Source organism: Cynocephalus volans, chromosome 13, assembly GCF_027409185.1.
Source record: "Cynocephalus volans isolate mCynVol1 chromosome 13, mCynVol1.pri, whole genome shotgun sequence".
Lineage (NCBI taxonomy): Eukaryota > Metazoa > Chordata > Mammalia > Dermoptera > Cynocephalidae > Cynocephalus > Cynocephalus volans.
In genome coordinates this window covers 51,807,591-51,833,026 of record NC_084472.1, presented here as the reverse complement: position 1 = coordinate 51,833,026, position 25,436 = coordinate 51,807,591, and the positions used below count along the sequence as shown (strand labels likewise).

The 25,436-nt window shown below is 35.0% G+C and overlaps 1 protein-coding gene across 3 annotated transcripts in view; it reads right to left on the bottom strand.

Annotated features, from left to right (window-relative positions):
• WDR7 (WD repeat domain 7) overlaps positions 1–25,436 on the bottom strand; it is a 362,337-nt gene that overhangs the window by 322,042 nt on the left and 14,859 nt on the right. For all 3 annotated transcript variants that reach the window (XM_063077001.1, XM_063077002.1, XM_063077003.1), the window contains exons 2-7: positions 20,273–20,444; positions 8,417–8,523; positions 6,827–6,905; positions 5,420–5,594; positions 1,152–1,228; positions 156–275 (exon numbers count right to left, since the gene is read on the bottom strand). In XM_063077001.1, the coding sequence (XP_062933071.1) occupies positions 156–275; positions 1,152–1,228; positions 5,420–5,594; positions 6,827–6,905; positions 8,417–8,523; positions 20,273–20,431 (717 nt within the window). In that variant the 5' untranslated portion in view covers positions 20,432–20,444. The remainder of the gene's footprint in view (positions 1–155; positions 276–1,151; positions 1,229–5,419; positions 5,595–6,826; positions 6,906–8,416; positions 8,524–20,272; positions 20,445–25,436) is intronic.

The following is a 25,436-nucleotide window of genomic DNA, read 5'->3' as shown; positions in this document are numbered from 1 at the left end:
CAATTCCTCAAAAAAAAAAATCAAAACCACACATGAATTTTAAATGGATAAAATATTCTTGCACTGAGCACTCCCTCACGATTATCTGTGGAAGTCTGATAAACCAGTATCTTGAAGGATAAAAATACAACTTCTTACTTAGGTAGTTATCTTACCCTCCAATATTTGGAGCACACAACCAAAAGTGACCTTTGTGTGAATGCACAAAAAGAGATGCTTTGGCAATTCTGACAATAAATTGGTTTGGATTCCTCTTCAAATATTGGCTCAGTATCCTGAAAAGAAAAAGATTCGTGAAATGTTAAGAATAGCTTGGTTGTGAATTAGAATTATCACACAATGATAACAAAAACAGAATGAAATAAAGCCATCATTTAAGATCCAGATAGTAAAAAGCAGTTAAAACTCACCCTAAAAACAGCTGGGCACAAATGTCTTGAGTAGCGTAAAGCTACTCAAGATTTAAATCATGGCTAGAGTCATGTTGTTACCATTCTGGCAATGACAGATGATAGAAGTTTGAGTTAATCCTAATTTCTGTACCTATATGTGCTTTAGGTTAAAAAAAAAAAAAGATCAATTCTTTTAGTTTCTCTCATATTCAATACCTAAAATTTCCTTAGCTGAAAAGATAAGCATCCATATTGTCAGAAAATTGATCTACCTTTCTTATTGATAAAAAAATAACAAGGAATTCAAGCCCACACAACTGAGATAGAGGAATAAAAATGGCTTTATAGACTTTTTTTGGTGGTTGTTTTATTTTTATCCCTAGGGCAAACTACCTTTTAACTTTTAATTTAAACAGAAGCAGTTGAGAAAACTCCATCTCCTTTATGTTTCTCTGCTTCATATCCTCTGCAATATGTTTCTCTATTTCACATCCTTGATAGAGCAGATGTCTACCACCAGCAATGAAAAAAAATATAATTCACTCATACAGATAGCATACTAGGAATCTTCTGAGATTTTTTGGCGGCTGGCCGGTACAACTAGAAACGTTCTATTATACTATGTCTATAAGACTATAAAGAAGAAATAGCTTTTTCCTTTTACCCTAAGAAAAGAAAGGGAAGGGGCATGTCATTACTAAAATTTTAGACTACCTAAGAGGAAAAGAGGAAAATCATTTCCAGTCTCATTTGTCTCACCTGCATACCACTTATTTCAGAGGTAACGATCCACACTTTCAAGATGCCTGTCACCGAGAGTGCTACCACAGTGTCCTCTAAACCAAGAAGGAAAAAGCAGCCCAGGTTACAAACAACACACTTTGTCTCTAAATATTAAGCTGGTTTGCTTTAACAAAATTAAGCAATAGACTATTTTACACTTAGCAGAAAAACATAATTCCATATTTAATGAAATAATAGAAACCAGATGTTGAACCACAGGTTAATAGAGATCACCAACAATTTGTTTCTAGCTACTCAATTTTTTTTTCTAATCAACAAGTTTTTAATAATTTCAAATGTTCTTAATTACTATGTCAACAAAGAACTTTTATTCTTCAAAATTCACAACTTTTAATTATTTATCATGGGTGGGCACAGTCATCAGTCACCTATTTATCCCCTTTCCCCCCTATCTTGCCTGCTTCTAGACATTTTATTGCACATTACACCCTCCAAGAGGAAGGCATGATATAAAACTTAAATCCATAAGCTTCAGACAAGGGATAAGTCACAGCAGCATGGTAATATACGTGAACTTGGAGAGGAGGAACATTAGAAATCTTCTAATGCAGGTTCCAGAGTGAGGGAGGTATGTGTCAAAACCAAAATCACTTTTTTCTCCACGAATTAACCAATGAACTGTGGATAACTAACCTATTTTAAATTCAATTTGCTTATCTGGAAGCAATATAAATAAGTAAGAACTGTATCTACCCTAATGGATAGTTATGAAAATTAAGATATACCACAGGTATGGCACTCAGTACATACTAAATCCTCAATAAAGTTAGTTATTACTGTTATTAAAAGAATTGTTTGTTATCTTTAAGTAAAAACCTTATCATATTGCATAGTTCCCTAGACAATGTAACACACTGGAATACACTGATTACCACATTTCCATGATTCCTGTACAGAAAAGCTATAACAACAGACCAGTATGTCTAAAATTCTCAAATATCCAGAATAGAAAATGATGAATGCAGATTAAAAATTACATGTTTACAACATTATAAATGAATAAAATTTAGAACTGCATGGGCTACACAAATTTTTCCATTAAAGTTACATTACATTCTGCTCAGACCACAGTGTGTACATATGTGGAAAGAGTGCAAAAATTCAAAATATGCAAACTGCTTAGTCACAAATATTGTCCTTTTCTCAAGGAAACATTGATTGTAAGTAAGATTAGACAATGTTTCCTATTGCCTGGAAAATTAAATTGAAATCTCATGTTCAATGTTATGCTCAGGAATAGAGCAGCAATTCTCTAATACGCATAAAAAACCTCTCTGAGAAGGTCCCACAGTCAAAAAACCTACTCAATTTTATTTTACGAAAAAATCTCCCAAATATGTTTGGCCACAGAACCCTCCTTTTTCACTAATACCTATTAATAAACTTCAGAACCAATACCCTGAAGAGCAGCCCATGGGAAATATGGCAAGTCCATCCCTTCTCTTCCCACAGTCACTGCTTCAGTTCAGATCTGCACCACTCTCAGCTGGGCTGTTACAATAATCTCCTAACCGGGTGGCGCCCATCTAAACTAAACCATACCATTCTCAACAGCCACTAAAATGACATTTACATCGTAAGTTCCTACAAGCATTCTTACCAGAGACTGCCCATCATCTATAGTGGGATCCAGCAAGCTCATGTGTGAACTCCAGACCACTGGCTATTTTTGTAAATAAAGTTTTATTAGAATAGACCCAGGATCATTCATTTATGTGTATATGGCTGCTTTTGTACTACAACAGCAGGGCTGAGTAGTTGAAACATAGACCATATTGCCTAAAAAGCCTAAAATATTTAGTATCTGGCCCTTTACAGTACAAGTCTGCCAACCTCTGATCTATAGGGAAAAATCCAAGTTCCCTGGCTGACACACAAGGCCCTTCATGACCTGTCCCATTCTTTTTTTTTTTTTTTCTTTAGCTGTAGATTGTATTTATTTATCTCCAGGTATGATACAGGAGGCTCTCCCCCCTCCCCGCTTTCCCCAAATAACAGACTTTTTGGCGGGGGGGGGGGTAGGTTGTATAAATTTATTTATTTTTTAAAAAAATTTTTATTGAATCAAAATTGATTATACATATTTTGGGGGTTCAACATTGAGATATGTTGATCAAATCAATATTACCAGCATATATATTCTTACAAATTGTACTTATTCTTTATGCCCCTTGTCCAATCTCTCCCCATCCCCCTCACCCTTCCCCCTCCCCCCTCTAATTACCCTAGATTTCTTTTCTCCTTCTGAAAGAATAATGGTTACTCTGTTGATTTGTTGCCTAGATGATCTGTCCAATGCTCAGAGGTGTAGTCAGATCCCCCAATATTCTCACAGAGCAGATGCTTCTTCTGTCACTCTGAAATGGGTTTTGCGGAGAGAGACATCCTCTTCTTTTCTTTATCTCTGCTGGTGACTCTCCTTGTCTCAATGCACTCCAGTGGCTGGTGAACTATCTGCATGGTGGTTGTGGCATCTAGCCACTTTCACAGCAGCCATGGTTATTGTGGTGACTGTGGTGGGCCACCCACATGCAGGCGATGTTTCTGGCACACTCCTTGGCGCTGGTGGTGTTCCTGGTTGTGGGGAGTGTCTGGTCCCTGGATCCATGCCTCAGGTCCCTGGATGGGTCCCAAGGCACTGGTGCGGTGTGCCTGGTTGTGGGAGGGGGATCCGGTCCCCTTATCCATGCCCCAGGCCCCTGGATCCATGTCCAGGTGCAGCTTCATATTCTGCCACTCCTCCCCTCATACTTGCCCCCAGAAAAAGATAATTTATAGTTTCACACACACACCTAGACTATTTATAAAGCTTTTGCACCATTTCTTCTGCCAGAAACATCCTGAACTGCCAGAAAAACTCCTGCTCATCTTCCAAATCCTAGATTAGACTTCATCTGATCCACACAGGCTTCCTACTGCCCCCAAGCACCTTCACTACTATCCTCTCTGTACTATAAGTATTTATACTTTAAACCCTGAACTGTTATTTGTTTATATATCATTCCCCCTTAATAGAATTGGAATCCCTTAAGTATTTCAAATCCCCTGCACTTGGAAGACATTAGGCACTCAATAAGTATTTGCTGAATAGCTACTAAATAAAAAACTATATGCTGATTTCCAAACCTAAGAGGTTACAAAGGAAAGCTCCCACAAAGTTCAAAGCAATTCACTAACGGGAAACAGTGTAACACAGTGGTTAAAGTAACAACTCTGGAGTCCACCTGGCCACCAGTCAGCCATATACTCTGTCTGCTCTCTTAGGCAAAGACTCCACTACCCTAAACCTCCATCAGTCTCCTCATCGACCTGATGAAAACAATAAAACCTACCCCACTGGGTATTGTGAAAACTAATCATATGTTAATGCTTAGCATGGTGCCCAATACTGTAAGCACTAAATAAATAAAGTCCTGGTGGTAGTGGTGGTGGTGGTAGTTGTACGTCAGTCCTTACAGAAAACTGCAGAACCATGAAACCATTTGGATAAAAAATAATGTTCCTAAGGTTTACAAGAATATACACTCAATGTTCAGCATTAATTACTGTTCTTTTCCTGAATGATTTCATTTTTGCTCTTATGGTTGTTCTTGAAAGGTTTAAGCAGAAAGGAAGAAAAGACAGTAATGGTTATTTATTTTATTTATGTTTTGGTTTTTTGGCACTTGGCCACTACAGGGATCAAACCCTGCATTTTGGTGTTATCAGCACCACGCTCTAACCAACTGAGCTAACCAGCCAGCTCGCCAGTAATATTTTATTGAGCATCAACTATATACCAGGCACTTACCAGGAATTTTCATTAAATTTAACTCTGTATAATCTCTTCCCTTTTCATTATCTCCACATCAAATGGAAACATTTCCTATGCCTCTTAAGCAAGTGATAAACCTAGGCTCCAGAGATACAGGTAAAAGTACAGTTCCTCCCATCATACCCCCAATGGTTAAGATATTCTTCCTCCACTTAAAAAACACCCATATAAGACTGTCAAAAAGCTAGTGATCTAGCTCATGGAATAGAGATAATCTAACACCTTAAATCTTAATTTAATCAGAGACTCCTTTATGAAGGATGAGACAGACCATAAATTATTGCAGCAATTATTTCTTAAATAGAAGGATATAACTGAAGTTATTAATTTATGATAAATTACAGTAATTTGAAATAAAGTAAACATTAAGTCATAGTAATGAAGTTCTTAAAGGGCATAATACACTAACCTTGTGTTCGGTGGGATCGAATAATACTCATGGAGCTAATCCAGTCTGGTGATATCTTTGATACTAAGGAGTATAATACCTCAAGGCTGGTGGCATCCACAACAAGGATTTCAGGGTAATGTCCGTGGCATAAAAGCCTTCCTTCTCGCTGACATCCAACAGAGAATTGGTAAAACTAAATTCATATCAAAAGGAAAAATATTTTTAAATATTCTCCTTTAGTTTATATATTTGATTAATATGCATTCATCAAACTTATTATGATATTCTCCTGAGTGCTCAACTTCTTCAGTAATATTTCAAATATGTACCATATGGTACATATTATATATGTATATGCACACATATACACACACAGTTACATTAATATTTCTAATATCTAACAAAAATTATTTTTTTCCTAACATCTTATCCTTCCTTTTGAACTATTTGGGGAAAGAATTCATGATAATCCTTTTTATCCCCCTCTAGCATCTAAAACAGGACTGTTGAATGAATTAACAAAATACCTGATTCACATATCAAATCAAAAGGGAAGCTCAGGTGAGTCACAAAAATAACATGAATTTTAAATAAATGGGAATAGGTGAGTACAGGCTTATAATTACTAGTTATGACCAAATAAAATTTAGAAGTAAAAGATGACTGATGTTCAAACACGTTATAATCAGAGAGGGCCTCAGCTTCCTTAAAATGATATACTTTAATTTGTAAGGATGTGGAGAGGACTAAATGAAAGGCAATACAAGAAATACCTATAAAGTATTTGCTCAATAAATGTGAGTTCTCTTCCCTTCCCTTTTCTTTCCTGTTAAGAACACAATGGATCATATTTTCTATATACTTCATAATTTCAATACTCAACAAAGTAAACGATGAATTTGACAGTTATGAAAAAGTAAGAAAGAATACCAGGTTGAGAAACTACATATTCCTGTGTAATACTCTACATATTAAGCCAGACATATGAAATGATCATTCCTTCTAAAGAGACAGAGTCTTAAAAAATGTGCCCAAGGACCGATTGCATGAGCCAAAAAAAAAACGTCTAAAAAGCAGGTAAGTTTGTGTCGATCACAAATGGAATCATAAAGGCTTTAGCAAGAAAGAATTCCATGATTTAAGACCTAGAGCATTTAACAAAGCAGTGAAGGGGCTCTCACTTGAGTAACCAGGGTAGCCCAAAACAGCAGAAGCAACAGTGGTACAGTTAACCCTACACGTTTCCCCATTAGTCTCCTCTACTTTACTACCATTCCCAAACACTACTCCACTTCTAGCCTTCTTGTCCTATTACCCTTTCCCACCATTTTTCATATAAAAATGTAGGCTTGATGTTTTAAAGACATTTTTTAATTGTACGCTTGTAATAAATGTGCTGACTTATTCACGGAAATTGATACTAACCTGTATGCCAGTATGTGTGCAGGCTAACTTTGTAAATTCAATACATCTGCCATCATTCACATCCCAGAGGCACATCTCTCTATAAAACAAAATAATAGCTAACTTTGAACCTGATTTTTCACAATACTGTTCAACTTTATCACAGTGGTTTAAAATTAATCTTCCTTTAAAACTAATATATTTTAGAAAAATGTACTATGTAGTCATTATTGCTATTTGTCAAAATTTCCAGTCTTTCCTCCCACCATTCTAAATGCCCCTCCAACCTGCCCAGTGCCCACTTCAATCCACGTCCTTTCTGGGGCTATAGAAGGATTGCACTTCCTAGTTCCGTTTTGGCTGGTGAAATCTTTTAAGTAGTTCTGGCCAAAACTGATGTGATATCCTCCAGAACTCTTTCCTCTATCTCTGTTCCAGATAGTGGTTGCTACCTCATCCTGAACCTCAAAGTAAATATAAAGAAGCAGAGCAGACACCCAAGTGAAATATAAGGGACAACTGACAAAAACAAGGAATAAACTTTTAATTTAAAATACTGAGATTTTTCATTTCTTATCAGTATAGCTAGAAAATTTAGCACTGCAAGAAAGAAGTAAAAGTCAACTGAATTCCAAACCTTTGCAAATTAAATACAATATTCCAGTTTCGATTCTGTATTTATTGCAGTTTTACTGAGTGCCTACAAAACAAAAGCTTGTATCTGAAACTAGAAATGTCAATATGCCTTGTCTTTTAAAGAAATAAAATTTATTTAACAGAAGAAAACATTAATAAGAAGCAATGATCCTGATATGATTAGGGTTTTCCTTAAGATACTATTTTCCTATATCTCACATGGTATGAAAAAAATTTTTCAAAGAACCTTCAATTTAGGATATACACTCTAATGTGAATTATCCTTTAATTGAACAAAAGGTACTATATTTTTACCTGATGTTGCTTCTTCTTGTTCCAAAGAATTACACAAGGTTATCTTCAAATCCATAAATTATGAGAAGGGGAGAATGATTTCTTACATAATTCTCTTCAAGTTCCCCAACTCTCTTCAACAGCATATTGTATAAATATACAATTTTCTAATCACCAAAAATGTTTTAAAAATTCTTCACACTCTGGGCCTTACCTCTCTAAAAGCAAGGTACATTCTGAGCCTTAGAAACACACATAATTATGTTAGTGTATTAACATACATAAATATAATTGTACGAACTTTTGTATGGCTTCATCTTCCAAATTTATGCTAGCCTAGCATCATTCAGATTTTTTTTTAAGTCTCAAAGTTGTCTGCCAACTTAATGAAAATGCCATGGGGATTAATGATCATGCTGTAATTTTTATAGTATTCTGAGTTTCTCAAAAGCAAGGCAAAGAAAGACATAATCATAAATTATAATAAAAGTATTATAAAATCATTAATAGAGGTAAAGTTTACATCCTTAAAACCATATTTTAAATATCTTCCTCTAAGATTTAGACAACGGAAAGTACTTATTTAGAAGACACTCCAAAAGAGAAAAAAAATCTCCCTACTTACTAATATACTGGTACTAGTTATAAAGACTTGAGAAAAAAAGTTAAGAAAATACTTACCCACTTTCAGATGCACTCACAATATACTGTTTGTCACTGGAAGCACAAGCTTTAGACAAACAAGTGATTGAAGCTGTATGACCAAATAACAGCGCCCGAGGATTAATCTGGAAATGCAAAAATATGCTGGTGTAAGCACCGAATAAAAAATTAACCTTTTAACTCAAAATCCTGCTAAATATTAAATACAAAATACAGAGATTGATTTGAAAAAAATTGCTCAGAACAATAAAAATTAAGAGCAGCAAAACAGTAAACTCTAATCCATTAATGCTCACAATCACCCTACCACGCAGTTCTGAGGTCGAAATTGGAGCAATAAGAGATGATATTACTTGCCCAACATCATACAGAGAGTAACAGAGCCAGGATTCAAAACAAGGCAGTCTTAAGCACTAAGCGTAATATACTGGAAACCAGGTTAAGAATCTGAATTACTGTATAAAACACAATAATCTGGTAACTTATTTTTTAAATGATACTTTCATTGATCTGAAAGTACTTTTTGAGCCTCTGGATTCACATCCCTAAACACAAAAAATAGAAGACAGGTACACTACCAAATGCTGACATTAATGTTAACTGTCAGTAACTGAGAATGACTTTCACAGACGACTGTTTTAGCGACACGGTGCCTAACAGAAAGGATGGCTTAATAGACTCACAATCTGGCAATCAGCTCCCAAATTTGTCTGGTTTGTTCCAAATGACACGCTATTACTTCAGGTTACTTTAGTATATACTTAAATAAATAATATTTATAACAAATATTTAAGATATGAAAAATAAACTGAATAGCCACATACTCAATACATCCCATTTTAAGAAACAGAATATGACCAATATCTTTAAATCCCCTTTGTACCCTTCATGGTGTCTGTTTTGGAAATAATTTATCCAAATAATTTGGGAAAGCTAAATGGTTCAAAATTAAATATTCCATGAGAACAGTACTGAGGTTGCTCTATGGCTCTGGCATGTGAGGACTAAAAAAACTTTCAATTCAAATTCATCTAGGCCATCTTTTGCGCAGTTAAAATTAAGAGAAAAACTCAATCATTGTTCATGGTTGGCACACACCTAGAGTTTTCTCATACATCCAACTCCAACTCTACACCGAGATTCAGTATTCTACCACTGGAAAACATATTCTTGGTCAATTCTTTAATTTCCCCATGAAAATTAAATGTATCAATAGTTTATTTTCAGTGCACTTGGCTCTGCTGGAAAACTCCATTTTTAGTCATAATAGACTGACTGGAACTGGACTTTACTCCTACCATAAAACCTAGAAAAATGAAACAAAAATATATGTAACAATTGTATGTAAACACTGGACAACAGACAGGGAAGGACTGTAATCCCCCAAGAGAAAGGTAATAAATGAAGGTATTAAAGAAAAATTATAGGAGGCCTTTGTTTTGTACTAAGTTCCCCAACGGACCAGACTAAAAATCAAAATGGAGTCACTGCTGCTAAGTTCCAAGTCACCAAACCTAAACTAAGTTGTGGTCTGACTTTCCTAGAAATCAGGAAAAGAAGTAACCCAGTTTCCCAAACAGGCCAGTTTAAACCTTCAATAGGCAAGATAATGAAGTTTTTTTCTGCTTTAATCCTTACACTAAAAGGACGGCCTGAAGTAACCTGATTTTAAATAATCAGTTATTTTTCTATTGCTCTATCTCCCTGTCCCCACCTTACAAGGAAAATAACTTTGAAATGACCAATCCACTTTTTGTTCCTTGTTTGTGCTTTTTTTCAGCCTTTTCTATCTACAAACCAACCTCTTCTGTTCAGCTCATTGTAACACTTACTATATTCTATGAAATGAAGTGCTGGCCTATTCTAGAATTGCAATAAAGTCAGCTGAAATCTTTAAATTTTTTGTAACTTTGTCTTTTGATAGGGGGAACCTATAATCATCAGGCTTTCCACCTGAAGGCTCTTACACGCCCATGCCACCAGGTGGGAGAACCCAAGAACACAGTAATAGCACTGAATTGGAGAAACAGAGATCAAAATTCAGGGAAGGTAAGGCAGCTTGAATTTATAAGGCAGAGCGCCAGGTAAGGTGGAGCTACACAGAGAAAAAGGTACAGAAATCTGCATAGCGGTCTTTCTGGGTCTGTTGCTTAATTCTGAGCTATGCATGCATACAGTTAAATCCTCCAAAAGAGAAGATGATTTGGGAGTTGTAAGTTGTAAAACTCCCAGATCTCACACAAGAACGGGGGGAATTCAAGTTCTGAGAGGCAGAGAGGAGAGGCCTTGTTGAACATCTGAGGTATTCAGAAGAGATTCCAGAAGGCACATACTTTAGGATTACACAGCCCTAGAACAACCAGCCCTAGAACAAAGGCTCCTCCAGACACACCTTAAAATAAGTTTTCAACTAGTTCTTTGAAGAGATCAATAAAATTGATAAACCTCTTGCTAAGACTAATTAAAAAGAGAGAGGATACAAAGTACCAATATTAGGAGTAAAAGAATAAACGCTTCTACAAATCTACAGTCATTAAAATAACAAGTGAATATCATGGCAACTTTAAATCAATAAATATGACAACTTAGATTGGGGTCAGCAAACTTTTTCATTAAAAGTTTTTGCAGGCCACAAATAGTCTCCATCACATATTTGTCTGTGTTCTTGTTTCTTATTAAATCACTTGAAAATGTAACGACCATCCTTAACTCAAGGACTATACCAAAACAGCCAATTCCCAATACCAAAAAGACAACAACAACAAAAAACAGAAAGTCTGAATAGCCCTATATATATATTTGGTGTGGCAGCAGGGAGGGGGCACAACTGGCTGGTGCAGGGATCTGAACCCCTGACCTTGGTGTTATCAGCACCAAGCTCTACCTAGTGAGCAAACTGTCCAGTCCTTGAATAGCCCTAGGTATTTTAAATGAATTGAATATGTAATTTAAAATCTTTCCCACAAAGAAAATTCTAGGCTCAGATGCTTTCACTGGTATATTTCAACAAATATTTAAGGAAGAAATAATTTCAATCCTACACAAACTTCCTGAAAAAATAGAGGACAAGGAAACACTTCCAAACTCATGTTATGTGGCCAGCATTACCCTGATGCTAAAACCAGAGATTACAAGAAAACTCCAGATCAATATAACTCATGAACCATGCACCCCACCCCAAAAAAGCCCAAATAAAATTTTTAAAAATCCATCACTTCTTGGCCTTTTGGCTAAGATCAAGTGTAAATTTTAAGAAATCCAACCTAGCAATACATAAAATGGCAGTACATCATGACCAAGTGGAGTTTATCCTGAGAATGCATAATCAATTTAATATTTGAAAAGCAATGTAATTCACCGCATTAAGAGAACAAAGGAAAAGATACAGAAAAATCATTCTACAAAATTCAAAAAGCATTCATGATAAAAACACTCAGCAAACTAAGAACAAAAGGGTAACTCAACTTTATAAAAGGCACCTATGAAAAGACTAAAGCTGACATCATACTTAATGGTGAAAGACTGAACACTTTCCCCTGAGATCAGGAACATGGCAAGGATGTCCATTCCTTCAACATTCAACATTGTACTGTAAGTCTAAATCAACAATGAGGCAGCTTATTGCCTACCAAGAAGGAATAAAGAGCATACATATTGTAAAGGAGAAAATTACCTTCATTCACAGACAAAATAATAATATATAAAGAAAATCCTAAGATAACTAGAAAAAAAAACTTCTAAATAAGTGAATATAGCACAGTCACAATACATACACAGGGTCAAAAAGCAACTGTATTTCTACATATTGACAATGAACAATTGTAAAATAAAACTAAAGTATACAGTTCTGCCATCTGTTGTAGGATGAAAGCAAAAAATTATATAAATATAACTATACCTCTAACTGTAAGTACAAAGTTTAATCATAAGTACAATTCAGCCAAAAATGAACTAAAACTGATTCAACTCATTAAATAGAAGTTTTCTGGGGCATTACAAAGAAATGATTTTAAGAAATTGTTCTGAATGACCACTAAATGGCAAACACAGAAAGAACAACCATGATAAAGAGATAACCATCCAAAAATTCATCTGTGCCTGGGTCAATGCTAGATCACAACTACAAAGTTTCAACATCAAGAAACGTCTAAAGAAATGTAAAGTATATTATTATATTTATATGTTTTATTTATATCCCACTACATTCTATAAAGATATAAATTGGGTCATAGTTATTAACAAAACATTTCACACATAATTGGTACAAAGAAATATCATAAAATAATCTGTTTGACCAATTCACAAAAATCATTCATCCTTAAAGACCACACAGTTTGAAAGCAACAGTTATAAAGTTAGCACTGGCAAGGCAAGAATAAAAAGATGGGATGTGCCAGATCTTAAGAGTAAACTGTAATATTCCAATCTGAGACCTTGGGGCTAGCTAGCCAGCCATCATTCAGCACAACTCTTTATTTATCCCCTTTAGCTATTTTTCCCCCTACTATCTGAGATGCTATAATTACCAATCATTAAATAAATATTTACACTGTGAAAACTGCGTAACACACATTTCTTCACTGAATTCTTACCACAACTTTGTGTGGCAGACCCTATTTTAAACACAGACACAAAGACGTTAAGTAAATCACCCAAGACATTAGATTCAACCCATGTTTGTCCTCCTCCAAGGACTGAGCTCTTACCATAACATTTTATTTCTTTCATTGAATGCCGTGGACACAAATCTGTTTCTCTATTTGAATGAAAGCTTCATGAAGATAGGAACAAGTCTCATAAATATGTTGTAGCTTTATAGATAGTCATGGCTTAACAAATACTGCATAGAAGAGACAATACCTACATCTTTAGTCTTACCACCACCTCTCTAGGTACTCATTAAATTATTGCTTCTGAGATTTCTGTCATACATTTTATTGCCATCAAGGGTTTAGGCCAAGCTTCCAATCTTTTTCACAGATGAAAGGAGACCAAGATAGAGATGGCAAAGTTCTATAGTTGTGAATCCTTCACCAGCAAAAAAGGAAGTGAAGATACTATGAACTCAAGAGAAAGCATGATGTACTATCTTTCTGAATGTTACATTTCTTCTTCTTGGGCATAACTAGCTGCTAAAAAGTGTAATACTTAAGAAGACTCTCAGGCTAGCCAGTTAACTCAGTTGATTGTTTAGAGCATGGTTTTATAACACTAAGGTCAAAGGTTCAGATGGCCATACTGGCTCACCACGGGGGGAAAAAAAAAAGACTCCATTTACGTCAAAAGACAATTTTTCTTTAGCCTTCTTTTCTTTTGGGTAAATAGTCCAATTCCTTTAAATATCTTTCGAAAGATGTATTTCTCTCCTAATCCCCACCTCACTTCTCACTCCCTCACTCCATGCAGGGTCATTTTTTTCCCTCTTACTTGAACTTAAATAAATAGAACATTCTAGTGAAATCCATGCAAAAAAAATTCAGTGAAAGAATTGTTTCCAAGATCTCACAAGTCAATCTCACTGCTTGTAATTATTCCAGTATAATGTCATGGGATTTTTTTTTCCCCTCAGTGTTACATTGCTGATTTGCATTTGGTTTGTTATCAAGCCGGAAGGCATATCGCATTCTACAACACAGGTTTCCAGTTACTTTCCAACCTGTATACCTAGCTCTTACATGTCATCCGAATTTGCAGTATCATTTTTACAGTTTTCTGAGGTCTTTAGGCTGGGCTTCCTAAGTGAACACAATGTGCTGTATTTATTTTTGTAGCCCAAATACCTGGAAATGCCTAGAACCCAAACACCAACTATTATTAAATTAATAAGTTTGGATTTAATTGATTTCTTTCTGAATATTAATTATCAATGTTAATCCCTATGTGGCTCAGTACCCCCTCCATTGTGATCCAATCATATACCCTTCCCCCAACTCCTCTTCCATGCCCCTTGGAACTCAGGACAATCATCAGCAAAATCCTCTACAGTCTTCCAATCTCCTTTATAAATATTGCTTGCAAACTTCTTGCTGTAATCAAAACCTGGAAGTCCCCTGAGGATAGTTTCCATTGAAGCCCTCTCACATGGTGGCTGGTTTTTCTCCATCATATTATGTACTATAACGCCTGGAGGAAGAATAAGTGTCTCCTTTGCCCCTCTTTCTCTCTTCCAGAATTTTTGAATCTACCCTCCTCTAGCAAAACCCTTAGCACTCTTGCACTTTACACCATCAGCGTCTACTTTATAATATTCATTACAAATATCCAAGTCACTCGTTCTCATTCCTTGAAGATCCTGGCACTTGACTCACTGTCTTACTCCTCAATACTTCTAGTATCTTACTTCTAGGCGATTTAAACATCTTCACGGATAAGCCCTATAGTACCCAGGCCTTACCCCCTAACTGCCTTACCTCTAATGATTTTTTCCTATGCCCCTCTACACTGCACTGTAGTCCCATGATCATTAATAAATGAAATCCTTCAGAATCGAATTCAAGAATCTCATTCTCCAATCACCACCTCCTATCTTTTTAACTCATTCCATCTCATCTTCCAAAACCAACAATTCTTCATCCCCACCAAAAACCTCAGACCCACCTCTACCCTATCACCATTGCACTAACCACTATCCCTCATCCTTCATCCCTTCATATCAACACATCAATGCCTTTCACATCAAAATGGAAGGCATTCAACTTAAGTTCCTACCCAACTTAAGAGTCCATAGAACATCATTATAATTACTACCCCACATACACAAAAATCATTTGCCCCTCTCTCCCTTTGTTAGGACTGCCAAGCAAAACCTCAACCCAGTTAAATCTGGCTCTTTGCTTGCCCTGAGCCTATGTCTAAGAAACTGAAAGTGGCTGGAGAAACTACACCACCATGCTGACTGGTTTCATGTGAAATTAATGACATCTTACTTCAAGGAGACCCTGAGTGCCATCCATCAGTCCTGTCTCATTTCTCTAGTCTATTCATACTCCTACTCTCCCGAGTACCCATTGCACAGCTTCTCTCTCCTGAAAACTCCAATAACTCCTCCACACTCCTCACTTTCAGCTGATACCTTGCTTACTTTTCGGAAAAACAGTAGAAGCATCAAGAAAAGTACATTACTACCAAAAGAGTAACCAATCTATCTGCACCCATACCTCCAGCTTCCCTATTAGAGTGAATAAATTTTTCTTGATGCTATCAAAGAAAACTCCTTAGCCTGGGCACTGGATTACATCCCCTCCAGTCTCTGAACTTCATTTCAACTGCCACCCATCTCTTTAAAATCATCAATATTCACTTTTTATTTGATCATTCTGTTCAATACAAACACACTAAAATGCCTCCTATTAAAAAAATAGCAATTCCATCAAATCAACAGAATAGAAGTCAAATCTGCATCTTGATAAACACAGAAAATGCATTTGACAAAATCCAACATTCCTTCTTGATAACTACACTCAACAAACTAGGAAGAGAAGGGAACTTCGTTAACTGATAAAGGATATCTTTGAAAAACCCACAGCTAATATCATACTTAAAAGTAAAAGACTATGCTTTTCCTCTAAGATCACTCTCATCACTTTTATTTAACATTATACTGAAGGTGCTATCCAGGACAATTAGGTAAGAAAATGAAATAAAAGGCATCCACACTGAAAAAAAAGTAAAACTCTCTCTATTCAAGGACGACATTACCTTGTATATATAAAATCCTAAGGAATCCACTAAAAAAGTATTAGAACTAATAAACAAGTCAATAAGGTTGCAAGATACAAGATCAATAAATGAAATTAATTGTATTTCTATATAACAGCAATGAGCAATCTGAAAATAAAATAAGTTGAACAATTCCATTTACAATAGATTCAAAAAAATAAAATTCTCAGAAGTGAATTTAATAAAAAGAGTCTAAAACTTGAACTCTGAAAACTACAAGATATCATTAAAAACAACTGAAGAAGATCTACATAAATGGAAAGGCATTCTATGTTCACGAATCATTAAACTTAATACTGTGTTAGCATGGTAATAATCCCCAAACTCATCTATAGATTCAGCATATTCCCTATCAAAATCCTAACTGGCTTCTTTGTAGAAATTGACAAACTGATCAAAAATTCATACGGAAATTCAAAAAACAATCTCATAAAAAGGGACAATATTAGAGGACTCACACATCCCGATTTCAAACCTTAATATAAAACAACAGTAATCAAGACAGTATAAGATGGCATCAGGATAGACATATAGAACAATGGTATAGAATTGAGAGTCCAGATATAAAGGCATGTATCTATGGTCAATTGATTTCCCACAAGAGTGCTAATACCATTCAATGGGGTACAAATCATCCTTTCAACAAAGGATGCTGGGACAATTGGATAGCCACATGCAAAAAAATGAAGCCAGACCCCTGTCTCACATCATACATAAAATTTAATTAATATGTATTGATACATATTAATTAGATGTGTGAGACCTAAAGGTAAAGGGTAAAACTATAAAACTCTTACGAAAAAATCACAGGGATAAATCTTCATGACTTTAGATTTGGCAATGGTTTCTTAGATATGACAACAAAAGCACAAGGAAACAATGGAAAAATAGATAAACTAGAGTTCATCAAAATTCAAATATTTTGTGCATCAAAAGACACCATCAAGAAAGTGAAAAGACAACTTACAGAATGAGACAAAATATTTGCAAATTATATATCTGTTAAGTGATTTTTATCTAGAATAGATTAAAGAATTCTTACGATCCAATAACAAAAAGACAAAAACCCAATTTTAAAATGGGCAAAGAAAAAGAATTTATTTTTTTTTATAATGGGCAAAAACTCTGAATAGACAGTTCACCAGAGAAGATATATAAATGGCCAATAAGAATATGAAAAGGTGCTCACCATCATTAGCCAACAGGTAAATACAAAACATAACCACAATCAACTACAACTTCACACCCACTAGTATGGCTTGAATCAAAAAGACAATAACAACTCTTGACAAGAATGCAAAAAAACTGAAACCCTCATACACTAATTTCTTTTTCTTTTCTTTTCTTTTTTTTTTTTGTTTTGTGTGTGTGTGTGGCTGGCCAGTATGGGGATCCAAACCCTTGACCCTGGTGTTACAAGGGGGTGCTCTAATCAGCTAAGCCAACTAGCCAGTCTGAAACCCTCATACACTGCTACGGTAATGTAAAATGGTGCAGTCACTTTAGAAAACAATCTGGTGGTTCCTAATATGGTTAAACATAAAGTTGCCTTATGAACCAGCAATTCCATGCCCAAGTGTATACCTAAGAGCAATGAAAACATATATCCACACAAAAATTCATACACAAATGTTCATAACAGCATTATTCATAAAGGCTAAAAGTAGAAACAACCTAAATATCCTTCAACTGATAAATGAACAAATAAAGGGTGGTATATCCATAAAATGAAAAGTGATTTGGCCATAAAAAGAAATGAAGTATTGATACATGCTACAACATAGATGAACCTTGAAAACATGCTAAATGAAAAAAGTCAGTCATAAAAAAACCACATATTATATGATTCCATCTATATGAAATGTCCAGGATAAGCAACACTGCAGAGACAGAAAGTAGATTAGTGGTTGCTGTAGGGTAATGAGAGTATTGGAAGTGACAGTTAAAGGTTACAGCAGGGCTTGATTTGTTTTGGGAGGTTTTTTGGTGGCTGGCCAGTATGGGGATCTGACTTGGTATTCAGGGAGATAAAAATGTTTTAAAATTTTCTGTGGTTGACTTCATGAATACAACTCCAAAAGCACGGGCAACCAAAGGAAAAATAAACAAATGGGATTATATCAAACTCAAAAGCTTCTGCACAGCAAAAGAAACAATTAACAGAGTTAAAAGACAACCAACAGAGTGGGAGAAAATATTTGCAAAATATACATCTGACAAAGGATTAATATCCAGAATATATAAGGAACTCAAACAACTTTACAAGAAGAAAACAAGCAACCCAATTAAAAAATGGGCAAAAGAGCTAAGGAGGCATTTCTCTAAGGAAGATATACAAATGGCCAACAGACATATGAAAAAATGCTCAACATCACTCAGCATCCGGGAAATGCAAATCAAAACCACACTGAGATACCATCTAACCCCAGTTAGGATGGCTAAAATCCAAAAGACCCTGAACAATAAATGCTGGCGAGGTTGCGGAGAAAAAGGAACTCTCATACATTGTTGGTGGGACTGCAAAATGGTGCAGCCTCTATGGAAATTGGTATGGAGGTTCCTCAAACAATTGCAGATAGATCTACCATACGACCAAGCTATCCCACTGCTGAGAATATACCCAGAGGAATGGAAATCATCAAGTCGAAGGTATACCTGTTCCCCGATGTTCATCGCAGCACTCTTTACAATAGCCAAGAGTTGGAACCAGCCCAAATGTCCATCATCAGATGAGTGGATACGGAAAATGTCATACATCTACACAATGGAATACTACTCAGCTATAAAAACGAATGAAATACTGCCATTTGCAACAACATGGATGGACCTTGAGAGAATTATATTAAGTGAAACAAGTCAGGCACAGAAAGAGAAATACCACATGTTCTCACTTATTGGTGGGAGCTAAAAATTAATATATAAATTCACACACACACACACACAAAAAAAAAAAAAAAAAACCCGGGGGGGGGGAGAAGATATAACAACCACAATTACTTGAAGTTGATACGACAAGCAAACAGAAAGGACATTGTTGGGGGGGAGGGGGGAAGGAGGGGGGGAGGTTTTGGTGATGGGGAGCAATAATCAGCCACAATGTATATCGACAAAATAAAATTTAAAGAAAATAAAATAAATAAATAAACAATGAAAAAAAAATTTTTCTGTGGTCAATGGTTGCATAACTCTGTGAACATATTAAAAAACATTAAAGTGTATACTTCAAATAGATGAATTGTATGGTATGTGAATTATATTTCAATAAGGCTGTTATGAAAAAAAACTATAATAAAAAAATCAACTTTCTTGGGCTGGCTGGTTAGCTCAGCTGGTTAGAGTTTGGTGTTGATAACACCAAGGTCAAGGGTTCGGATCCCCATACCAGCCAACCACCCAAAAAAAAAAAAACCAAAAAAACACAAAAACTCAACTTTCTTAACTCCACATGCCATACCAGCTACCACCCCATTTTCTCTGTTCCTCTTTACAGAAAATTCCTGAGAGGAGCTGTCAGAGAAGGGAGTTACAAATACGGAAGAGAGAAAAGTAGCACAATGCTGTGAAATTGGAGGTATCAGTGTGAACTCGTGTGTGTGTGATGAGTGTGTGAGTGTGAGAGTGTGTGTGTGTGTGTGTGTGTGTGTGTGTGTGTGTGTGTGTGTACGTGCATGTCCCCAATTCATATTTTCCTAGCTCTGTCCACTGAGGAGCCAAGAAGAAGAGCACATAGAGCACTCCATGAGTAGTAAGAAATGACAATAAATATACAGTGATTTTAAAAATCAATACAACAAAACATATTTTTTAAAAAGTTTTTCCCTCTTCAAAGCATTTACCTTAGAAGCTAAGCTTTAAACAGTTTTTTAACACCTCTTCAGATACCTTCTTCAGTAACAACGGGTCATAATGTTTGAAAAATCTTAAATGCAACAAATATTAAACCACTTAGGGTAGACATTATGTTTGAAAACAGCCAAAAGCCAGTAGAAGTCAACTGTGATAAATTATGTAAATAATCAATCTGCATACTACCAACTTAGTTGAAACATATTTTGTAGAAATTATAAGCCCAAGTATGTTCTGGGACTATGTTATTCTATAAGTTTCTTATATTTCTTATATTTAAGATGTACAATAAGCATTTCAAATACTCACCTCCAATTCCACTGAAAGATCCCAGAGACATATTTGTCCATCATGGCATCCTGTAACGATTGTGGCTGCATCATCAGTTAAAAGTACTGTTGAGATACAATGCGTTGGTGCTTTGCGACCCCAAAGAACAATGGGTAGAACAAGGCTGTTTCCTGCCATTGTGTTTTCAAACCTGAAAATGTTATAACAACAATAGTGTCAGATATTTCCTTTAATACATGTTGTATATTTTTATCATAGAGCCAACTTGTACAATTTGAAAATAAACACGTATTCCTGATACTAAATTTTAGCCACTTAAACATTTATTATTCTCGAACAAAAAAAAACTAATTTATCATAAGTACTCCTAGATTAAGATGCTTAAAACATGAAACACAGGTATTTACCCTAAGCATTCACAATTTGCAAAATTTACTAGTGAAAGGCCAATGACTTCAGTACCTCATTTATTTAGCACTTCACAGTTTATAAAGTACTTTTATGTATACTTCATTTTCCTTTTCAAAACAGTCTTTCAAGGTTTGTGGAGTAGAAACTAAGGCATAAGTTAATGTTTATGGGACACAGAACTGGCAAGTCATAGAGCCCAAATGCAGATGCTGACCTTCTGATCTCAAGTCATCTGCCTTCACAAAAAAGACAAGTCAAATATAAAAATTGTTCTCAGAAAGTCTGGTACACACAGACTGTACAACTATCACTAGACGATAATTATGAAGAACTTATGGGCCCAGCACGCTTCCGCTGCGCAACTCTGCTGTGTCGATAATTATGAAGAACTTAAGTGCCAAGAATTCTTCTAAATATTGCATATATATAAACATATATAACCTCAATTATACCTCACAACAAAACACAAGGTAAGGACTATTATCACTCCTCTTTTACAGACACAGATATTGAAGCAGAGTCACAAAGTGACAAGTTATGGAGCCAAACCAGAACCCAGGCAGCCTGACTTCAGAACCCATGGTGTTTCACACTCTGCTGTGCTATTGATGACAAGTAAGGTGTCAAAACCTCATTAAGTCTCCATAACAGCAATAAATAGCAACGTCCAAGGAAATCTCAGTACTTTTTCACAGTGTGCTAAACATTTAAAAGAGTATATTCAGTGAGAAACCCATTCAACCACATTTACTTCAAACCTATTATGTCTGAAGGTCATGAAGGTCTTTTATTGGAAACTTTGAAACTTGAGGGAAAAAGAATGTATTTTTAAACTAATTTCTCCATAGTAAAAATGCAGTTTCTGGTGAGATGATAGTCAATTAATCAGTGTATACTGGACTGCACCTCTTGCAAGAAAGCACAAATATAAGGAATTATTTCTTCATATAGCGAAATTAAAATTTAGTTGGCAAAACAGTATTTAAGTATCATAAACTGTGTGGTTAAAGACCTAAATAATAAGAGTTCAGAGGAGTTAGGCAGAAAGAAAGACTGGGATATTCAAAGTGGTCTCCACAGAAGAGAGAACTTTACCAGATCTTATTAGACACTAGGGGGTCACCTTACAGTCTGAAAGATGGTCAAAAGAAAGAAATGATCACTGAAAAAAAAAAAAATAAGGCAAATAAAAAATTATGAATGACATTGGAATATTTACTAAAAACAATCTATATTACATCTTTTTTGTTAGAATGCATAACTTTCATCAGTTTGTTTCCCCCAAAACCTTATTTTTTTTTTTTTGCTACAAGTAAAAGGAATATATTTAAAGAAAAAATTCAAAGTCCACTTTCTGTTAATAAAACCCTACTTGTTGTGTGCCAATTTCACAAACCACTATGACAATAACAATTATTTTCCTATTCCTCTATTAGAAAATAAAACTAAGCAATTAACCAATTTTAATAAATGTGAAACAGCATGTTCCTTACCAAATGACACATCTAACAATGATTTTCTCAAAAAAGAGAATCTGGAAGGAATTCATTTTTCCATGGTGACAACACTCAGTTTTAAATTATATCACCAAAGAAGATTTCTCTCAACTAAGTAAGCAAGCTCAAAGCATTGAACATAACATGGCGAGACCTGGAAAGAACACTGTATCTCTAGATACATGACAACTTGTACTCAGTGCATTCTGCCTGGCTTAAAGAGAACACAAACAGATAGATCTAGGACTGAGGAGTATATGGTATTAAATGCATCAAAACATTTTTTTTCTAATACCTTAAAAGCCTAATAAAATAAAAGTGAAATTAGAAAAGCTACAGAAAACACTAATGCAATAGTGTCAAATAAAGGATAGCATGTCTTACAATGACAGAATAGCATATCACAATCAAATACTTCTAAGAAGGATTAATCAAGACTATCACTGAATTGGTAACCACAGAAACCTATTTCTAAATGACTGATTAAAACAAAAATTGGGCCAATTAGCCACAACCTAACCATTTAATTAAGCAGATCACAGGAATCTATATGTTTCTTTAAACTGAATAAAGAATGAGCCAAGACACCCTAAAATGGCACTACAAGGGAGTTTTTTAAGGGAAAAAAAAAGAAAGGTCAGTGTAAATCCAGAGCATGCAGTTTTTTAATCACTAGCATTCAAGTAAGCTATTTATTTTTTAATAAGCCATTCTTAATGGTTCCAACATTATCACCTATTTTAAGAAGAAAATTAAAAATGTTCCAAAAAATCTTTATAATAAATGGAAATGAAACAAGTCACAGAACAAGATTCATTGGGATAAAAAAAATTCCTATTTTCATGGAAAAGGCCATAAGCAAAAGTGATTGAGCAAATAGGTAGAATAATCTGATAGGATATTAATTTCAATAGAAACTCTGAAAAAAATTATCTTACTAACTTTCCAAAATATTGTATATATAATATATTCATATCTTGCAACTAATACATTCAGGGGAAAGGCTATCTTCAAATTTTAGCATTACCTTATAAATAGATATGTACTAAGACTAGATGCTTCTCAAAAACAGAAGAATACTAGGAACATTCAGTTTTCATTTATGTTCATATCAAAATCTGGCTTAAAATTACATTTAGAGATTGGCTACTAAATAAAAAATTTTTTACAAGATGAAGCTCTAGAGTCAAATATCAGGAGTTCTAGATTCTACTTCTCATTAAGCAGTCTTTGATCATACCATCTCATTTCTGAGACTTAGTTTTCTCATCAACAGTGATTAAAATTAATATTGAATAATTTTTAAGTCAAAAAATCAAGACATAAAGAACAGGGGTCTTGAAGATAAAAAGTCAGGCATCTGTTTTGATTAATTTCAGGTATTGCTATTTCCCCTCTTTTTACCTACTTCTCAGCTCTGTATAGAAATAACTAAAACTGTAGTTCAGTCAATAACAACAAAAATAATAATGGGAAGAATACTAGGTACAATATATGCATGTACTGAAACAACATACTGCATCCTACAAATAAGTAAATTAAAAATTATTTTTTTAAAATACAGTGGGGGCGGGGGGGGGGGGGGGCGGGGAAGAAGAGTAGACTTACAATCAGAAGACCTGTATTTAAATCCTGACTATTCTATGAGATCTTAACAAAATTACCTCTCTAGATCTCAGTTTCCTCATCTGTAAAAGACAGATAATAATACCCTCCTCTCAGAAAGTTGTCATAAAGATTGAGAGACCATATATGTAATTCAACTAGTACAATACCTAGCCTATGACAGATGCTCGGTAAACAGGTTTTGCTACTTCACATTCTTCTTATATATCTACTGGTTTCTCCCAGCATTGTCACTTAATATTTAACAAGGGTGAACTTTTCAACAGTTAATATCTTTTATTAACTTTCTGTCACAATATGTATTACTGAATATGCCATCAAACATAATTCAAATTATGCACACAGGCAATGCAAATATGACAATTTAGTTCTGCATGACTTTATTACAAATAATATTGCAAACTTCCATCTCAACACTAAAATGACTTTCAAATTAAATTCCAATCTCATAATAATAATCAGTACACATTTTAGAGCAGCATTTCCCAAGTTTCCATTTTGTGCCATACCATAGTAGGTGTAGGTTATCACAAAAGTAAATAAAATAGACACAATTCAACTATCCAGTGGAACGTATATATATATATGTACAAACAATTAGCACAGAGCATGATAGAAGACTCAAAGACTTACAGAAACACAAAACAAAGATCCCCTAACCTAGACTTCAGTGTAGACCTATTGTGAATTCCTATAAGAAATGATGAATGGAAAGAGTAGGAATTAACCAAGGAAGAGGCTTAGAGAATCACATGTTCAAAACTCCGGACATAAGATCTCACTTCTTTCTGGACAGTGAAAATAGCGGGGCTGACATTCAGAGTTAAAAAGCAGAATGGCTGGACAAGAACCAACAGACCAACATGCATCAGATTATAAAGCACTTGGTGTGCCATCTCTTGTGGGGTTTTTTGGCAGCTGGCCAGTATGGGGATCCAAACCTGTGACCTTGGGGTTATAAGGCTGTGTTTAATTGAGGTTAGCTCAATTGAGCTAACCGACCAGCCCTTAAGCCATCTTAAAGAGTTTGCACTTTAACCCTACAGCAATGGGAAGCACGCCAAGTGTTTTAAATCTGGATTTGCTTTTCAGAAAGATCACTCTGTCTACAATACAATGGATAGGGATAAAACTGTGGACCTGAAGACCAATGAGGCTATAGTAGTACTGAAGGTGAGAGATGGTGGCATCTATTTTATTACAATCTCTCATTACTTATTTCTGGGTTTCTCTGTTTTATGGCTGTCTTTCCCTGAGAACAAGAACCACCATATTCACCACCATATGATGCTTAGCATACATAGTATCCGCCACATACAATGTCTTTAATAAACATGATGAAGGTTGTTAGTGGTGAAAACAATGAGAATGAAAATAATACAGATATGAAAGCTATTTTAGAGATACAATAAATAGGACTTGCTGTTCAATGCACCAACTTGGTAAAAATGAAACATGGACTGTGACACAGATTTTACACAAAGGTACTATAAGAATGAAAGAAAAGAAAAAGCATTTTCAAATACTAAAAGCTCTCTAAGTAAAAGATGGGCACTATTATTATGATACTAATGCCCAGACAAGTCATCAATAAATCCGGATTCTAATATGTAAGATAAATTATTCTATACTTACCTAGAATTTACTAA